Source organism: Macrotis lagotis, chromosome 2, assembly GCF_037893015.1.
Source record: "Macrotis lagotis isolate mMagLag1 chromosome 2, bilby.v1.9.chrom.fasta, whole genome shotgun sequence".
Classification (NCBI taxonomy): Eukaryota; Metazoa; Chordata; class Mammalia; order Peramelemorphia; family Peramelidae; genus Macrotis; species Macrotis lagotis.
The window spans coordinates 253,506,167-253,525,363 of NC_133659.1; the positions used below are offsets into that span (position 1 = coordinate 253,506,167).

The window sequence follows — 19,197 nt, forward strand, 5'->3', positions numbered from 1 at the left end:
GAGATTTATTTTCAGGAATAGACAGATGAAGGTTTTATGTACAAGTAAAATTGCCTGGAATTCAGTGCCACCTGTTATTGTTCCCCAATTATATTTAGATTACAAAGATTTTACATATGAAACCTGTAGTTTTCAATTAGAAGGGTTGTACACAAGACTAGGATTTCAGACTAGATTTCTCTTTCTCTGTTACCACCCCCCCACCCCCCCTTGAATATTCTTGGTGGTATTTTTGTTCATTCTCTTCCCAGCTAAGAGGTAGAGAATGATGTAATATGAAGGTCAGTTGATCCCTTTATCACCTCCTTCTTTGTCATCCTACTTGTGGTACTGGGGTAGAAAGTACCAAAGTACAAACAAAGATCTATTAGCAGCTTAGGCCACCAATAAAATTTTGGAATGATTCAAAAACCATTACCATAACTCAAGACTAAGAAAGCAGAGAGTACATCGATTTGGTTTTTGGTTGTTGTTTTTAAATGAGGTCTCAACTTTTCTTTGTATGTAAAGCCAGTTTGTTCCATTTCCCAAGTATGTTCCTCCAATCAAATAAATGCTTCACCTCCCATTTGTTTGCCTTCCATGCTAAAACTTGCCAGATTGATTTTGAAAATCATCACTGAACCAAATGTGCTGACCTGAGGTAAGATTTTTTTTTTTAATTCATCCGGCAAAATGAGGATGAACCGGAGTACTCCATCATATTGTACTCTCTCCAATTGCTGACTTTTTGAGAATTAAACCAAGTTAGTTGGGACTTAGTTGATGCATTTTACCAGTCTTCAGACTTTTCTCTAGATACTTGCTGAATACTTAACTCTCTTTATAGACCAACAAAATATTTTCCCTTACTGTGTTTTTGTAGTAATTAAAGACATATTTGCCCTGTTAGATTGTTCCTAGCTCCTAAGCATTTTCTTCAGAGACTTGAGGCACTTCACTCATATAACTTTGTCTTTCCTTCAGCTTGATTACTTTAAAATTGACTATAAGGTTGAAGGAGACAGGAATCATGTAATATGACCTGTGTATATCTACCTAGCTCATGGGAGGTAATAATCATTCAATAAAAATTACCTTCAGGGTACTATTATCAAGAGGTAGCTTTAACATTTTTTTTCTGACAGTAAATAAAGTGAGTTTTTCTAGGCTGGATCTTTGAGGTGAAAATGTTTTCTCCAGTTAAATTGTCACATTTTCAGGTAAATAAAATAATTTAAGCACTTAATCCTCAGATCTATCCTTACAAAGAAGAAATAGAAAAATTTAGGGCATATGCAATTGAAAATTAAAGAAATCTTTTCAGTTTTGTTATATGTTCAGATAATTCTTTCTCTGATAAAAAAAAATTTTCTCAGTTTATTTTTTGTTGTTTTTTTTTGTGGGTTTTATAAACAAATTAGTCATGTACAGTGAACTAGAACTAGTACCTACTGAATTCCAGCTATAATTTCTTTGGACCTGGACACTAGATTTGTTGAGGATTAAAGCCACTGATTAACTCCACCATGTATGAAGTCACCAGAAGAAAGCTAATGTATCTGTGTGCATCAATCCTTATGGACATATCTTAGCACCTTCCTGGAGTTCCATAAAGCTACACCATAGGCAAGGATTCAGTGGACCCTCATCTGCAAACAATTCCATTTGTGATGGCTTAACTTTGTTTCTTCTGATTTTGATTGTTTAAAGTACAAGGGTGCACAAAGAAGCTTTACCTTAAAAGCCATCTAGTCCTGTCTAAGTGACACAGAATAAAGAGGAACTCTTGAGGTTAGAGTAAGTAACTTAGGTAACCCTGGATAAAAGATGTCAGTGAAAGATCCTGTATATGGGGTTGCCCACAGGAGTCATCAGGAAAACTAGAGGAGGATCTTTGTTGCATAATTTATCTCTAGAATACTGGTATTAGAAGAGTAAGTATAGTTTAATAATGGCCAGGGAAGAGTCTGAATGTCTTTAAAATCACTATTTCTTTTTTTTTCTTTTTAGAAAGATTTTTTTTTTTTGCATTTTACAGTTTTCTCCCCATTCTTGCTTCCCTCCCTCATTCCCCCATAGAAGGCATTCTGTTAGTTTTTACATTGTTTCCATGGTATACATCCATCTCAGTTGAATGTAATGAGAGAGAAATCATATCCTTGAGGAAGAAAAATAAAGTATGAGATAGCAAAATTACATAATAAGATAACAGGGTTTTTCTTTTTCTAAATTGAAGGTGATAGTCTTTGGTTAAACTCCATGGCTCTTTATCTGGATACAGATGGTATTCTCCATTGCAGATAGCCCAAAATTTTCCCTGCTTGTTGCACTGAAGGAATGAGCAAGTCCATCAAGGTTGACCATCGCCCCCATGTTGCTGTTAGGGTGTACAGTACTTTTCTCGTTCTGCTCATCTCACTCAGCATCAGTTCATGCAAATCCTTCCAGACTTCCCTGAATTCCCATCCCTCTTGGTTTCTAATAGAACAATAGTGTTCCATGACATACATATACCACAGTTTGTTAAACCATTCCCTAATTGATAGACATTCACCCAATTTCCAATTTTTTGCCACCACAAACAGGGCTGCTATGAATATTTTTGTACAAGTGATGTAAAATCACTGTTTCTTTAGAGTGCTTCAATCAGTGGGATAGATTAGGTACACAATATACAAAAGTGAATGACCATAGTAAACCTAGTGTCTGAAAAACTCAAAGATCCAAATTTTTGATGAAAGAGAAAACTGGAAAGCACTTTAGCAGAAAATAAAGAACAATATCTCTCACCACACACCAAGATTCAGTTAAATAGACATAGTATGATATCAGCAGGTTAGGGAAACATGGGAACAATTACTTGTCAGATCTACAGATAAAGGTATTGTTGATAACCAAACTAGAGATAAGAGATGATCATGGGAGGTAAAATAGATAATTTTGACTGCATGAAATTTAAAAGTTTTTGCATGAACAAAACTACTGCAACCAAATTTGGAAACAAAGCACTAAATATGGGGAAAATTTGACAAGTTTCTCTAACAGGCCTGATTTCATATTCATATATATATATGAATATGAAATATTATATATATATATAAAACAAAAGGCCATTTTCCAATTGATAAAGGATATGAGGAAGTAATTTTCAGTAGAAGAAATCAAAGCTATCAATATTCTCATGAAAAATGCTCTAAAACACTAATAAATAGAGAAATGCAAATTAAAGCAACTCTAGATACCACCTCATACCTAACAGATTGGCTAGCATGACAGAAAATGAAAATGGCAGATGCTGGAGGGGTTGTGGAAAAATAGCATTACTAACTCATTTTCTTTGAGTTGTGAACTGGTTCAACTAATTTGAAGAACACTTTGTGACTATGTCCAAAAGTCTGATCTCTGTCCTTCCTAAAATGAAGCCCAGAACTGAGTATAGCATTCTAGATATAGATTAAGCAGAATAAAATACCATAGTTCTATAACTTCGTATTCTAGAAATGATAACCTATCAAAGAACCTAGCCTAATAAGAAATATTTGCCCCATTCTTTGTCCTCCCTAGTCCATTTCTGTCAGGGTTGGCCTGTGTGATTTTGAGATGCATTTTATTGTGGTTCAAATTTCTCTAATCACTGGCACATGCCAGGCAAAAAAAAACAGTCTTTTGACACTAGGCAGAAAACTGACATGAGAATGAGGGGTACCATGTAGCTGAGAACCAGAAACTGAAGGCATCAGAATTCTGAGTAGGGACAGGGCCTAATTCTGAATGCAGAGAACCTATAATAAAGCAAGAAGTGGAGCACAGTAGTGCAGAAGGTGGCATACATTTTCAGATGACCAATGTATTCATTTGTTTTGTTTATTTGTATCCTATTTTTTAATGGTTTGATCTTTATTCAAATCACTTTACCCATGTTGACTTTATTATGGAAGATGTTGACTAAATCTAATTTTTTTCCAGACTGTTTTCTAGTTTTTCTAGCTGTTCTGAAGTTTGATTGGGCGGGGGCGGGGGGGGGGCAAGAGAATCTTTAGGAACTGACAATAATGTTAAAAAAGTAAAGAAAAGAACATTTTGTAAATGTTTTTAAAACTGCCTGAAAAAAAACTCCATCTACAATTACATGTTGATATTAATCACAAATTATAACAATTAAGACATTGCAGTTAAATAGGTGGTTTTTGTAGTCTTTCTATATTTCTTCTTCGATAGCTTATTGACTTAAAATGTAGTTGGATCTCTACAGGGTCCTCTCCAAATGGAAGAATCCATTTCTTAATTCTTCTTGGTTCTTTTAGACTCTTGTTATTCTGCCATGTAAAATCCAAATGAGAAGAAAGCCAAACAATGTAGAATGTTTCTAAAAACATCTACATCTTGTTTATTATAACAAGAAGGAGGCCTCTAGGGTTGTGTTATACAAACTTTTTTGACTCAGTTAATAAAAGAAAATTTCAGCACACATCCTCTGTAACATGTATGTATTTACTTCTTTTTAATTCTCTATACAGAATTATACATTTAGAAATGGATGAGGCCTAAGAGGTTATCAGATCCATTCTCCTCTTTTCATAGAATGAAACTCAAAGTTAATTGATTCACCTAGTCACACACCTAATAATTTTGTGAGATAGCATTTGAACTCAGGTCTTTCTGATGTCAGGTCCCATGTTCTTCACTGGGGAAGAGAAACATTCCATTGGCACCTGGGATTAAGTTATAAATGTTCTGAAAAAGCAAATAACATCTTAGAAGGGGGAGCTTCAGAGTGATAAGGGTAGAAATGGTTGCATTTTCCAGTCAGGGAACCAAAAAGAAAAAAAAGAAATGGTTGTGTTGTAGACAAGTCTTAGACACCCTCAGAGGAGGGTCAGAATCAACTCCACTTCTCACTTTTCCTGTTGGTTACTTACACAACTTTTGTCATCAACTTTGGAGACTACTGCTCTAAAACATTGTGATCAAATTTATTGGCATAATGTTTGAGAAGCAGAGTTGGTATGTTGGATAGACGGCTGGCCTTGGAGACAGATTCAAGGATTACCTCTTGACACGAAATTGTGTGTGTGTGAGATATATCTGTAAAATGATTGGTGAATGGATTTATTGTGAGGCCCAAATAAAGTTAATGTCCTTAAAGTACTTTCCAAACCTTAAGGGGTTATATAAATATTAGCTTTTATTATTAAATAGGATTTTTTTTAAGGCAGATATTTGTGTGTAGAGCATTTTACTTCTTGCTGGAACTATGTCATGGGGAAACAAATGGATTATATAATGTCTGTTTACCCACTGGTGGCATACCTTTTACTGCAATGAAATAGGAACTGGGACTCTGAAAACAGCTATTTTAGAGATACTTATGGGTTAAAGAGCAGTTCTAATTAAGGATCACAGAAATATAATTTCATTTTCTCTTTCACTCTCATTCTCAGCATTTACTCTTTGCAGTTGAGTCTTCAGTAATGGCTGAACTTAGATAAGTTTCTTTTATTGTAATACCCAAAACACTTTCTGGAGGTACAATGCATAGTGTTTATCAAATCCTGGCAGTATGAGCTTCTTAGAACCAAGATCATTGGAATCAGGAAAGGCTTTTTATATAGGAGATGGCATTAGAACTTTTAAGGTTGATTGGATTTGGAATAGAGAAAATTGAAAATAAGATTATTTCAAGTAGAAGAAATTTAAAACAAAAGCTTGGAGGTAGGAAAGCATGGGTGTACATTTGTTGATTAAGAAACGGGCCAGGGGAGGTTAGGTGGTGCAGTGGATAGAGCCTCTGCCCTGGAGTCAGGAGTACCTAGGTTCGAATCTGATCTCAGACACTTAATAATTACCTACCTGTGTGGCCTTGGGCAAGCCACTTAACGCCATTTGCCTTGCAAAAAAAAAAAGAAAGAAAGAAAGAAAAAAAAAGAAATGGGCCAGTTTGGCTAGACCATAAAAGAGTAATGGAAAGTTATGTTGAAAGAGTCAGAAGCTAACCTAAAACAAAAAAGGGGGGGGGGGGCTAGGTGGTGTAGTGGATAAAGCACCGGCCCTGGAGTCAGGAGTATCTGGGTTCAAATGTGACCTCAGACACTTAATAATTACCTAGCTGTGTGGCCTTGGGCAAGCCACTTAACCCCATTGCCTTGCAAAAACCTAAAACAAAACATAACAAAAAGTCAGAAGCTCTTCCTGAAGTCTGACTTTTTATTCCTTTGAAACTTTACCTTTTTATCGTCCTTTCCTTTTTAAATTCCAATGCTGATTTTTGATGTTTGATTGGACCCTGCCCTGGGTTCCATAGGCAAGTACTGTCATTCAAGGGTAATAATTCCCCCCTTGAACATGGGAAATGAACAGATGGCAACACCAAGCCAGCTCACCCCTGAACTGTGCATTTGGATGGGGTTCTGCAGCTTTGAAGCATTTCAGTTAAATATGCTAGTTGGCAGGAGAGTGTAGGCAGGATGGCTATTGATAGCAAGGCACAGTTTTAATAATCCAAAAACCTCTCTTCCTTTTACATTATGGACAGCCTTGGTTAACTGCCAAAGATACTTTAAGATAATCTATACAACCTTCCTGAAACATTGCTTCAACCTCATAGACATATAAATCCTAGCTTGAATATGCTATATTTCCCCCCATTTTCTGACAGTCTGTTTAGTCTCTTGTCATTCTCTCTGTCTCCTCCTCTTCCTCCTCCCCCTCCTCCCTCTTTCTCCCTCTTCCTTCTACCTCTTCCTCTCTCCTCACCTCTTTCTTCCCCCCTCCCATTTCTTCTCTTATTCCCCTCTCTTGTTATTTGCTTGACAGTATGTTCATTTGGGAAGGAATTTGCTATCCCCCCCCAAAAAAAATTCTCTTGCTCCTGTGTGCAGCATGAGCTGCTGCTGTTGCTGTTTTTATTTGCTAAATGATCTTATGCTCTGAAATGATTCATTCAGGAGCTATGGAGCATTCTGAGCAGGATATGTGACTCATTTGGTAAACAGCAACACCTTGGAAAAGACAGCAAAAGTTTGGTATTGGCTTTATGAGGTAGAACTGAAAGGTGAAACAGGGTTCCACATACATGATTAAATCTAGCCATTGATGTTTCTGTGTGTGTATATATATATATATATATATATTTTTTTTTTTTTTTTTTTTTTTTTTTTTTTTTTTTTTTTACTCCCCTGGCCTACCTGTTCTAAGTAATCAACAAGCAGGCAAAAATACTAGTGTAGGGGGAAGGTAAGAAACTTTAGGCTAGGGCAGCTAGGTGGCGCAGTGGATAGAGCACCAGCCCTGGAGTCAGGAGTACCTGAGTTCAAATTCAGCCTCAGACAGGGAATAATTGCCTACCTGTGTGACCTAGGGCAAGACACTTTAATCCTATTGCCTTGCCCCCCCCAAAAAATATATATATATATGACTAAAACCTTTTTACCCAGAGGTCTCTTTTGCTAGAGAGAGACCAAAGAGACCAAAAACAAGAAAATCTAAAATATTCATATCAGCATTTTTTTGTGGTAGCAAAAACTGGAACCAAAAGTAAGTTTCTGTCAACAAGAAATGGCTTAAACAAACTGTGATACATAAATAGGCAAGTGTAAAGAATTCAGAGAAGCATAGACTTATTGATACGAACTGGTAGGGGGAGCAAAGTAAGCAGAATTTGGAAAGTAGAATATACAATGTTGACAACAGAGTACATGGAAAGAACAATAACCAAAGAAAAAATTGTTGCATGATTGTAATGATCCACTCTTTCTGGAAAGAATGGAGAAAATGTGCTTTCATTCCTTTATTGCAGACATGGAGGGAATTATGGGTGCATATTGCATGTGCTCTCAGACATAATCCAAGTATTGCTCAGTTTTGCCAAACTGCTTTTTTACCTTCATCATTTTAAGGGATGGCTAGCTAGGTAGGAAAGCAAAAAATAATGTATTTGATAATAAATGAGATGTAATAATAAAAAATAAAAATGTTTTTATAACCAATTTCTTTTCTTTTTTAAAATTTTTTATACAAGTGATTTTTTTTATACATTACTAAAATATTCTTGTTTAAAAGTAAACATAGGGGCAGCTAGGTGGTATAGTGGATAAAGCACCAGCCTTGGAGTCAGGAGTACCTGAGTTCAAATCTGGTCTCAGACACTTAATAATTACCTAGCTGTGTGACCTTGGGCAAGCCACTTAACCCCATTTGCTTGCCAAAAACCTTAAAAAAAACAAACAAACAAAAGTAAACATAATACACCCCCCCCCCCAATATAGACCCTCATGAGAAATAAAGTAGAAGAAAGAGAAAAAAATGTGTTTCAGTCTGTGTTTTGATACCATCGGCTCTATCTCGGGTGGATCACATTCTTTATGATAAGTCCATCACAAAAGTTACTTCCATATTTTTCTACTGTTGCTATTGCTGATTGTAATTCCCTCCATCCATACCTCCCCACCCATATATTATATTTTCTCCCTCATTTCACTCTGTCCCTCTTCTAAAATGTGTTGTAGGGTAGCTGAGTGGTGCAGTGGATTGATCACCAGTCCTGCGGCCAAGAGGCCCTGAGCCCACATACCACCCCTGAGACCCAGCAACCACCTGGCCCCATGGTCCCAGACAGGCCACTCAATCCCAGCCCCTTGCAAGAAGTAAAAAAGAAAATGAACCAATTTCTTTTCTATGATATATGGGACTAGAAAATGGTTTCTAATAATAATCCTCTTTTTCTTTATATAGGAAAGTAGTCAATTTGATATTTGTCAAATTTATATCAAAAAGAAGTTTTACAAATAATAATAAAAAAAATGGAAGTGTCAGTAAGGTACCGTAAAGAACACTGGATTAGACATGAGAAGAGAGGACCTGGTTCTAAACCCAACTCTTAACTATCTACAGAACTATATTAACAGCTGCCATTAGAACAATTTTATCATCTCATCTTTAGTGTAAAATTGACCAGCCTTGATGCTAAATATCCATGAACTAATAAAAGTCGTTTCACCTTTTTTTCCAGTTAGGCTTTAAGATTCTATAATATTGCAAAGTTGATGCCCATCCTTTGAGAAATATAGCCAAACAATCTGTGGAACATAATTTATAGAATATTATTTTGTTTTAAGAAGTTATGAATATGATGAATACAGAGAAATATGGGAAGATTTATTTGAACTGATGCAAAAAATTCAGGGAAACAGTTTATACAGTTTTAACAATGTAAATAAAAAAATACAACTGAAGTTGATTCCTACAAAATTATGATGTCTAAGCTTGTCCTGGGGGAAAAAATATGAGAAATCATCTTCTTTCACTTTGGAGGTGAGAGGAGAAACAATGATACTGAGGGTCTGGATGTAAAACACTGTAGATTCACATATTTTCAGTTTTTTGTGTAGTTTTGATGAACTATATTTTTTCCCATTTTTTCCTTTGTTGTAAAGAATGATTCTAGTAGTGGATGGGAGAGAACTACATTGAGAAATGTAGATGATAAAAAAAAATAAGCTTTTGTGGGGGGGTACAGTGTTTACAGACTGTCCCTGGCGTCAGGAAGACTTGAGTTTAAATCTGGCCTCAGACACTTGATATTTATTAGCTGTGTCACTTAACTCATTGCCTTGCAAAAATAAATAAAAAACAAGCAATCAAGAAAGTTACCTTTCTCCTGCACCTCAAACCCCCCACCAAAGATTTTCCAATCTCTTTGTTCTTTGATGTTTAGTTATTCAGAATTCGTTTTCCAAAAACCAAAATGAATGGAACTTGAAACATCTGATTTTTTTCCTCCCATCCTTAGCTTCACTCTTTTCCAGCCCACATCTCAATTTTTCTAAGAGTAGGAAGGGGAAGTAAATCATACCTGAAAATATAAGCATGTTTTTAAACATGGAGCAAAACTTCAGAAATCCTCAGAGCTAGGGTAGTCAAGTAACATTTTAGGAGTTAATTTGAGATTTGAGTGAATATCACACAGAAATTTTATCTGCTGAAATGCTTTTATCAAGGACCACATTGTCACCAAGGAACTTCTAATGTGCATATCCCCATGCCTGCCTGAACTGGAGATGTAAAGCATCACTGTACAGAGCTGCACCTCTAATTAGCTTGAGACTTCGTTTTGTTTTTCTTCCTCTGGGGGACAGAGCTTTAAGTTGATTATAAATATTGTCTTTTCCCCTGACTTGTTTTAAAGATCAAGAAATCATTCTTTAAAAAAAAAATTGTTTAGTAATTATCCTTAAAATAGAAAACCTTTTAGAAAAAATATATTGCTAATATATTCCTGCTTTTAAAAAAAGTGTCATCTTTTTTATAGTCCTCTGGACTTCCTGACTTCTTATTTGCCATGATTCCATCAGTCCTACTAAGAAACAGGACTTCTCCCATATAGAGAAGCAAGATGCTCAGGGAGAAACTCAGAGGGAGGATTTTTGCCTCAGGACTTTCATGAATTAATCAGGGGATTAAACCAAGAGAAAATTCACTATAGATAAGTTGTGTTGCTGAATTTTTAGGCTGCTTTCCTCATAGCTATATAACATTTCATTTTGTGCCTCCACCTGTCAGGCTAAACAGTAAAGCTCTCTTTTCCCTACTTTTGTACACTGGGGAGTTCAAATTAGATGCAGTTAAATATATTTTGATTTAAATATCATGCAAGTTTCATATGTATAAACTCTGAATAACTAGCAGAACATGTAAACTCCATGAAGTTGTCTCATATGAGGGAATTTTGATTCTTTCCCTCCTTTCTTCAGCCCAACTTTATTGGCATGGTTATAGTATATCAGCCATTTTATAAAATGAGGATGGAGTTTTTCTTTTTGCTTTTTTTAAAGTTTTCCAAGTTTTCAAGTCCAAAAACATGTGTTGGCAGTTTGGCAGGCAAGACTAAAAACAGCTTTTATTCTTTTTCCTTCCTTTTCTTTCTCTGTTGCACTACATTATTAATAAAGCTTTGTTTCTAAGAAAGTGAACTTAAAAAAATTCAAGGTTGAAAAATTATTAAACTCTTTCTGGAGCTCTTTGAACTTATTATGTCTTAGGTCTCTTAGATTATGTGCAGAAAACAGTGTTAATAATACATACTTTTTCTCCTTCCCAAACATAGTTATGGGAAGGGAGCACATTGCAGATGTCTTTTTTGAAGCAGATCAGACTTCTCCGGGCTCTAACATAAATCTGTTCTGCTTGACCTTGTAGACTAGAACCTAGAAGCAGTAGTGGAAGTTGCAGAATAGCAGATTTAAGCTTGATATTTAACACAAACAAACCAAATAACTTTCCTAACAGAGGTGTTCAACTTGGGATCCTTCTCTCTGAAAGTTTCTAGTAGAAGCTAAATTACCCCTTGCTGATAGAAAGGATTCTTGTTTAAGATCAGTATTAGACCGGATATCCTTGAAGGTCTCTTCCAACCTTAAGATTCTATGACCCTTTTAAGACTCTTAGGCTTCATCCCTATTCCAATAGACTCTGAATTAAGTAGCCCTCAATTTTAACACCCACTTTCTCCTCCATCAGTAAGTCAATAAAAATGTATGGATAATTAGGCAATCAAAGATCAACATTCTTTTCCATTCATTTGACATTGAATATATATTTTAGGTGGATGGTTATTTGCAAAATCTGCTGTAGCAACATAGATAGCTAAGACCAAAAATCTTCCTTACTTAATTTTTTTAAATAGAGATTATTTCCAGAGGAAAAATGCCCCCCAAAACACATTTCAAGTCTGTTCTGTAAAGATGAATTCTAATGGTTTATTAGGGGTCTTTATATCTCACATTCCAACAAACTTCAGAAAACAGATCATCTGTCTCTTCTCCATAGCATCCTTCCCTAGTAAATTTTTATCTCCCTCTTCACTCCCAGCTTTGTTAAAAAGAGGTAGGACTAGCAGAGAGATGACTAGAGCTGAGGACTGTGCTCGTGCTCTTCAACTATCTTTGCTTCAACTCTCCTTCTGCAGAGCTCAGCTTGATTTAGGTTTGGGGATGGGTGGGGGAGTGATTAGCCCCAGCTTTCATTTAGAGAAAATATATGGCTCAAGGGAAAATGCATGAGTGTACGTGTGGCAGAGGGGAGAAGAAAAGAGAACCAGAGGACAAATAAGGAAAGTCCCAAGCCTGCAGCACTTGTAACACAGAAGGAAAGAGGTACTTCTGAGATGTCAAGGAATTTCTAGCAGAAAAAAAAGATTTCTTTAATTGTAACTAGCACAATTAAAGAAAAGCTTTCATTTCCTCTCACACTAGACACCTTTTACTTTTTCATCTATTTTGGGCATGTCTTTTCTCTGGGTACTTCTCAGTCCTCTATGCCTTCTATGATAGCTTCTTAGGTATTCTCCCATTTGGCTTTTACCTCCCTTTACCTTTGGGAAAATTCTGCAAGTAATGAAATGAGTACCCAATAAGAGTAGGAACTTGAGCTCCTATCTCAGTTCTTCTCCCAAGATATTTGACATTTGTTCCTTTGAACAAAATCAGGTCATGATATTGGGTTTGTTGTCTCGCCTATTGACTTTTCTATGCCAGTGTTCTAGTTTTGCCCTCAATTCTCTAAATAAATCATTGTTGAAGGCAGGGACTTTCTCTCGTCCCCCCCCCCCCATCTAAGCTAGTGCCTGGCACTCAATGGAGGCTTAAGATGTGTTTTTTAAATTGAATTGGGAGCTTTACCTTCTTTGCAAAATCCTAGCCATTTTTTTAACTTGATCTTATTTCTAGCAAATAAAATTTTGTTTTCACTAAATTTAGTGTTTTGCATCTCTAAGACACAGTTCAAAGTAGCTTTGAGGAAAAGCACAATGGACTACTTCCCATGCTCAGGATAAAAAAGATCCTGAGCAGTTTGGAAAAATGTTTTTCTCTGCCAGGTTAAAAAAAAATAAAGGATATAAGTTGAAGTAAATCAATTGGGAATTTGAAAACATTTCTACCTAAATGGTAAGCAGCTGAGGTATGAAGGAGTAAATTCTATTTAGTGAACAATACAGTCAAAAAACAGGTGTGAAAAAGCAGGGTTGAAGTGAGGAGGTGGAGGAGGAATAGGTCCAATGATGAAACTGAAAAGGAGTGGAACTCATCAGTCACTATTTCTAGAAGCAAAAAGGCAGATGAAACTGTGTGGTTCTGTTGAAGAGACTGCAGAAAACTGCTGTCTCCAAACATGGTGTTGCAGACAGTTTGCTGCAAAAGAGGAGCAGCCTGCCAGCCTCAGTGGGGTTTTTTTGTGTTATTTTTTTGAATACCAATGTTGATCTGTTTCCTTCCTTGTCTCCCTGGTGAGCAAGCTCTTGCAGCATGTATGCTTGCGTGTATACACTTGCCATTTTAGAGAAGGTCTAGTGGGGAATGGTAAAATTATGGTTTGATAATTCCACCCTGCCAATAAGAAGCTCAAGGGCAAATCTAGGTTTCACCTAGCCATTGTTCATATACTCAAGTCCCCCATACAAGAAGGCAAAATTCCCCCCCCATCTTCAATTGTATTTTTATGCAACTGTTATAAAGTCTGTAGCATCGCATTGGCCCCTTTATGGCTTGTGCAGTCTCTGTGCCTGCCCCTGATGAGGAGAGGTGGCATTTGGCCGATGGGATGGTTTGTGCCTTTACTGCTGGCCGTTGGGCTTCAGCCCTCCACAGCTCCGTCCCGGCTCATTAAAAGCCTGAGCCAAATGGCTACACTGATGCCTGCTGTAGCACTGCAGGGGCCAGGAAGTTAAATGGATCTCCTAATCCTGCATAATTTATCTCCCTGTTAGCCCCTCATAAAACAGCCCAATTCAACCCCACCACCAAGAGCTATGTTCTGAATTTCCTATTTTTTGATGACCAGCCTTTCCCAGCTTCTCTCTTTATTATTATTATTAAAAATTATTTTCCCCTTGTTCTCTAGGAGTTGGCTGTAATGGGTCTTTCATTTGGAGCCTTCAGCTTGCACCCCACTTCACTAACAATCTGTCCACTTGTCTTGTTTGGACTTAATACCACAGAGCAGTTGGTACTCCATTCTTCCCCCTCCCCTCCTCTCCCTAATGTCTATTGCTATTTTTCTCTTTCTACATCTAGCCCTAACTCCCATCTTTTCTTTACTTCTTCTCGTGTTTCTCCCCAACAACAAAAAATTTTTTTTACCTTTCCTGACCTCCTCTCCTGGGACTGTCCCTGCAGTAAGATAGCCAATAGGACATTTTATAAAGGGACATCGATTCACTCTCCCCGCCCTCATCTCTCTCAATTTCTGTTTCATTTCAGAGATTTACAAACGAGGACCACCTGGCGGTTCATAAACACAAGCATGAGATGACATTGAAATTTGGCCCAGCCCGGACAGACTCAGTCATCATTGCAGGTACTCACCGCTCCAAAAGCCACGTGCTTCAATATCACCCCACAGTTAAGATTAATACCAGGGACCAGATGTACAGAGAACTGCTCTTCCCTTCCCCCATTAAGAGCTGTTGTGTGATCTGCATTTAATCAGGAAAAAAAGAACACTGAAAATTCCCAAGTTTCTGTTCTCTCCCTTTTCCTTCTTCTCTCCCCCCCCCCCCCATTTTAGTAATAAGATCAGGTTCTGTGGTTTTAGTGGGTAGACATATAAGGTTTTTTGCCTCAAATTTTTTTTCTTTTTCTTCCTTGCATCCATTTTATTAAAATTCTTGAAGATTTATATACAAAAGAGGCCTTTGACATTTCCCCCTATAGCCGATGAAGTGAGGAACAAAGAAATCGAGAAAGCTGACCCTGCCTGGCTACTGCTTCTCCAGTGAGTGTCAGTTTTCCTGAGCCAGGGAGCTGACAGTTCATAAATTCAGCCATTTTCCCTCTCCCAGCCCCGGCTGAGAGCCCATTTCCAAAGCTCAGACAAGACATTCAATCAATAGCACTTTTCTAAGCAAATTTGGGTGTCCTGGAGCTTCTCATGAGTTGTTGGTCTCAGCTGTTGTTTTTCCTTCTCCTGATTTTCACAACTGTGCTGTCAGACAGAACAGCAGCCTATCATATCAGGTACACCAAGCAGACAAACTCAGGCTTTTATTTTTATATCCATGGAAGGTTCCAGGCTAGCCAAGTAAGCACAGCTGGATGTTCTGCCTTCACAGAGGTTAGTTTCTGATCTCTGAGCAAATATCACACTTCTCATTCTTAAGTAGCCTCATCTGTGACTTCTGTACTGACTCACAAATCTTTTAATTCAAAAAGGATCTTTCCTCCTGAACTTTACCTCCCACTTCCAATTAGACATTTTCATTTCCATGATGACCTTAAAATCATCATTTCCAAAATGGAAGTCATGTGACATTTTTCTTTGCTCCTCTTTTCAAACCAACTTCCTCTCTCAGTTCTCCAGATCTTTTTTTTTCAGTTACTTCTGCTACCAGCATGCATTTATTAAGCACCTGCTATATGCCAAGAACTGGGAAATACAAGGTAATTTTGAGGTAGAGCAGACACTCTAAATTGGGGGATCAGGAAAAGTCCTCATGAAAGGAGTGACTTGAGCTGAATTTTGAAACAGTTCCTGTCCTCAGAGAGCTTAAATTCTCTTGGCAGAAATAATGATTACATATATAAGTAGATACAAAGTATATAGACAGTAAATATAAAGTCATTTAAGGATGAGGGAGATACCTGCAAATGAGGAGATTTAACAGGGTCTCCTGAAGGTGTCTCTTGAGAGACTTTTAAGCAGAGCTGGAGATTCTAAGTAGTAGAGGTAAGGTGGCAGTAAGTACATTTTAAGCATAAGCTGTCCAAATAATATATGTGAAGAACAATAATCAGGCTGGTCTAGCTAGAATATAGAATATATAAAGGAGTTAAAAAACGTGTGTGATAAACCCAGAAAGGTAGATTGGAACCAGGTTACGAGAGCAACAGATAAAATGATCAGTTTACATAACCATTGCCCTGCCCCTCTCCCCATCCATCAGGGTTTCCCTCTCACCTCCAAGATCAAATATAAAATCCTTTACTTGACATTCAAAATCCTTCCTAACCTAGCCCCTTCTTCCCTCTTCAGTCTTTCTAGACCTTACATCACCACCACATAGTCTGTGATCCCTAATAGATCTGACCCTCCCCTTTAAGAGCCAAGTAAAATCCACCTTTTGCAGAAAGTCTTTCCTAAATCCTCTAATTTAATGCCTTCCCTCTCTCAATCATTTCTTCTTTATCCTATCTATAACTTGTCTTTGTTTTCATGTTGTCTCATTAGACTGAGCTCTTTGAGGGCAGGAACTGGTTTTTGCATTTATTTTTAATCCCTAAAGATTAGCACAGTGCCTGGAACATAGTTATCACTTTTTAAATGTTTGTGGACTGACTAAATGACAACATTGTAAAGAAAACTAATTTTGAAAGACTTAAAGAATTCTGATCAATGCAGTGACCAGCCAAGATACCAGAAGATGAGTGATTGTGCTTCCTATACTCTGATAGATTAGAAATAAAAAATGAGGTGCATGATTTCAGACACACCCAATATATGCATTTGTTTTGCTTAAATATCAATGGTGGATAGAACATTGGTCTTAGAATCAGGAAAATTAGAATTTGAATCATACCTCAGACACAGACACAGCAGACCCTAAACAATTTTTCTCATCTATACAGTGAGGATAATTAACAGCCCCTATTTCACAGGGTTATTGTGAAAATTAAATGAGTAAATTTTTTTCATTTGACTCATTTTTATTTTGTTTCCTTTTTATATTTTTATCATTCTTTTTAAATTTTGAATTTCAGATTTTCTTCTTTCCTATCCCACCCACTGAGACAGCAAATAATATATCAATTATACATGTGAAATCATGCAAAACCTATTTCTATATTAGCCATATTGCTAAACAAACCCCAAAAGACTTATGCTTTGATTTGCATTCATAGGTCATCAGTTCTTTCTCCAGAAATGGATAGCTTTTTTTTTTCCCATCTGGAATCCCTTATCATTTGTCTTAGATCACTATACTGATCAAAATAACCATGTCTTTGACAGTAGATCATCCTTATAACATTACTTTTATGTACACAATGATTTTTCCTGGTTCTTTTCACTTTACTTTTTTTTTTTTTTTTAGATTTTTCAAGGCAATGGGGTTAAGTGGCTTGCCCAAGGCCACACAGCTAGGTAATTATTAAGTGTCTGAGGCCGGATTTGAACTCAGGTACTCCTGACTCCAAGGCCAGTCCTCTATCCACTGAGCCACCTAGCCACCCCTTCACTTTACTTTTCATCAGTTCATGTAGGTCTCGATAGGTTTTGGGGGTTTTTCTAATGTTTTTTTTTTTTTTACAAGGCCATGGGATTAAGTGACTTGCCCAAGGTCACAAAGCTAGTAAGTATCAAGTGTTGAGACGGTATTTGAACTCAGGTCTTCCTGACTGCAAGGCCCCATTGCCCCACTTAGCTGCTCAGATTTGGCTTTTTTCCCCCCTCGAAACCTATCCCCCCCCTTCCTTTTTTTCCTTTTGAATGTCATTTTATTTTTTCCTATTACATGCAAAGATAGTTTTCAACATTCATCTTTTTGTAGCTTTTGAGTTCCACATTTTTCTATTGTCCTCTTCTTCCTCCACATGTCAGTGAGTGATTTGATATGAGTTATACATGTACAAATGTGTTCAGCATATTTCTATATATCATGTTCTAAAAGAAGAATCAGAACTAAAGGGGGGAAAATTGAGAAAGAAAAAATAAAACAAGTTTTTAAAAAATGAAAATAGTATGCTTTGGTCTGTATTTAAACTCCATAATTCTTTCTCTGAATGTGAATGACATTTTCTATCACAAGTCTTTTGGAATTGTCTTTGGTCACTGTATTGTTGAGAAGAGCTAATCATCACTGGAATAATTACTAATGTATGCAATGTTCTCCTGGTTTTGCTCACTGTACTCAGCATCAGTTCATGCAAGTCTTTCCAGGCTTTTCTGAAGTCTAGTCATTCATGATTTCTTACAGAACAATAATACTCCCATCACATTCCTATACCACAATTTGTTCAACCATTTCCCAGTTGATGAGTATCCCCTCAGTTTCCAGGTTTTTTTTAAGGTTTTCACAAGGCAATGGGGTTAAGTGACTTGCCCAAGACCACACAGCTAGGTAATTATTAAGTGTCTGAGGCCAGATTTGAACTCAGGTACTCCTGACTTCAGGGCCGGTGCTCCATCCACTGCACCACCTAGCCACCCCCAGTTCTTTACTTCTACAAAAAAAAGCTGCTATAAATATTTTTGATACATGTGCTCTTCAGAATGGTTAGACCAACTAGTCTGCTATTCCTCCAGTATTTCATTAACATACCTACTTTTCCTCATCCCTTCCAGTATTTGTCATTTCTGATAGATGTGAGAAAGTACATTTAAAAAATGTAAAAGAAGGGTAGTTTATTTGGTTTGTTTTTGTATTAACTTAAATAGGGAAAGCTGCTGTGGGGAGGAAGCCAGTGATAATGATGGGAAGGGAGGGGAGAAAGCTAGTATCATTAGTGATACACAGAAGACAACAAAGATAATTCAGAGGGAAATGCAGAAGGACAAAGGACAGCTTTGAAATTAACATGTTAAATATATATTCTTTATTAAAAATCTAGAGATTTGATTTCATATACTTATTCTATTTATATGTAGAAATGTATATATTTATTTGTTTCTCAAATTCAGAATAATAAAATAAGAAATATATTAGTTAGGTGCCATCAATTAGATTAGAAGAAACAGAAAGTCTTGTATTTGACCCTAAAGCCAATAGGAAGCCTCTTCAGCTTAGTGAGCAGGAGAGTGACATAACTATATTTGTGCTTTTTAGGAATGTTACTTTTTTAGCTGCCCCTTATCCTTTCTGCTCTTTTCCTAGACCTAGACATTCTGCTCTCTTCCTGTACCATAAATATCTGTACCTTACAACATTGCTCATATTGTTACAGTTGCTCCCTGTAAGGTAGGTGGGCAACCTGAGGACTTTTACAAAAAAGATTCTAGTAACACAGTGAGTGAGGTCAGAAGTGAGATTTGAACCTGGGTCTTCTGATTTCCCAGAGCTCTCAATATCATTTACAAACAATTGTATTGTTTACATATTGGCTTATATTTACATAATACTCCAAACTGACAGACTTCTTTGACATCTAGAATTTCATCTATGCCTTCTAAGGAACCCTGTGAGGTTGTATGATCTCTTCACAATAAATTTTAGGTTGATGTTTTTTTTCC

At 36.8% G+C, this 19,197-nt stretch overlaps 1 protein-coding gene across 3 annotated transcripts in view; it reads left to right on the forward strand.

Annotated features, from left to right (window-relative positions):
• The window catches only part of LOC141514734 (cyclic AMP-dependent transcription factor ATF-7), a 96,425-nt gene that overhangs the window by 46,954 nt on the left and 30,274 nt on the right, over positions 1–19,197 (forward strand). For all 3 annotated transcript variants that reach the window (XM_074225762.1, XM_074225763.1, XM_074225764.1), the window contains one exon: positions 14,235–14,331. In XM_074225762.1, coding sequence (XP_074081863.1) covers positions 14,235–14,331 — 97 coding nt within the window. The remainder of the gene's footprint in view (positions 1–14,234; positions 14,332–19,197) is intronic.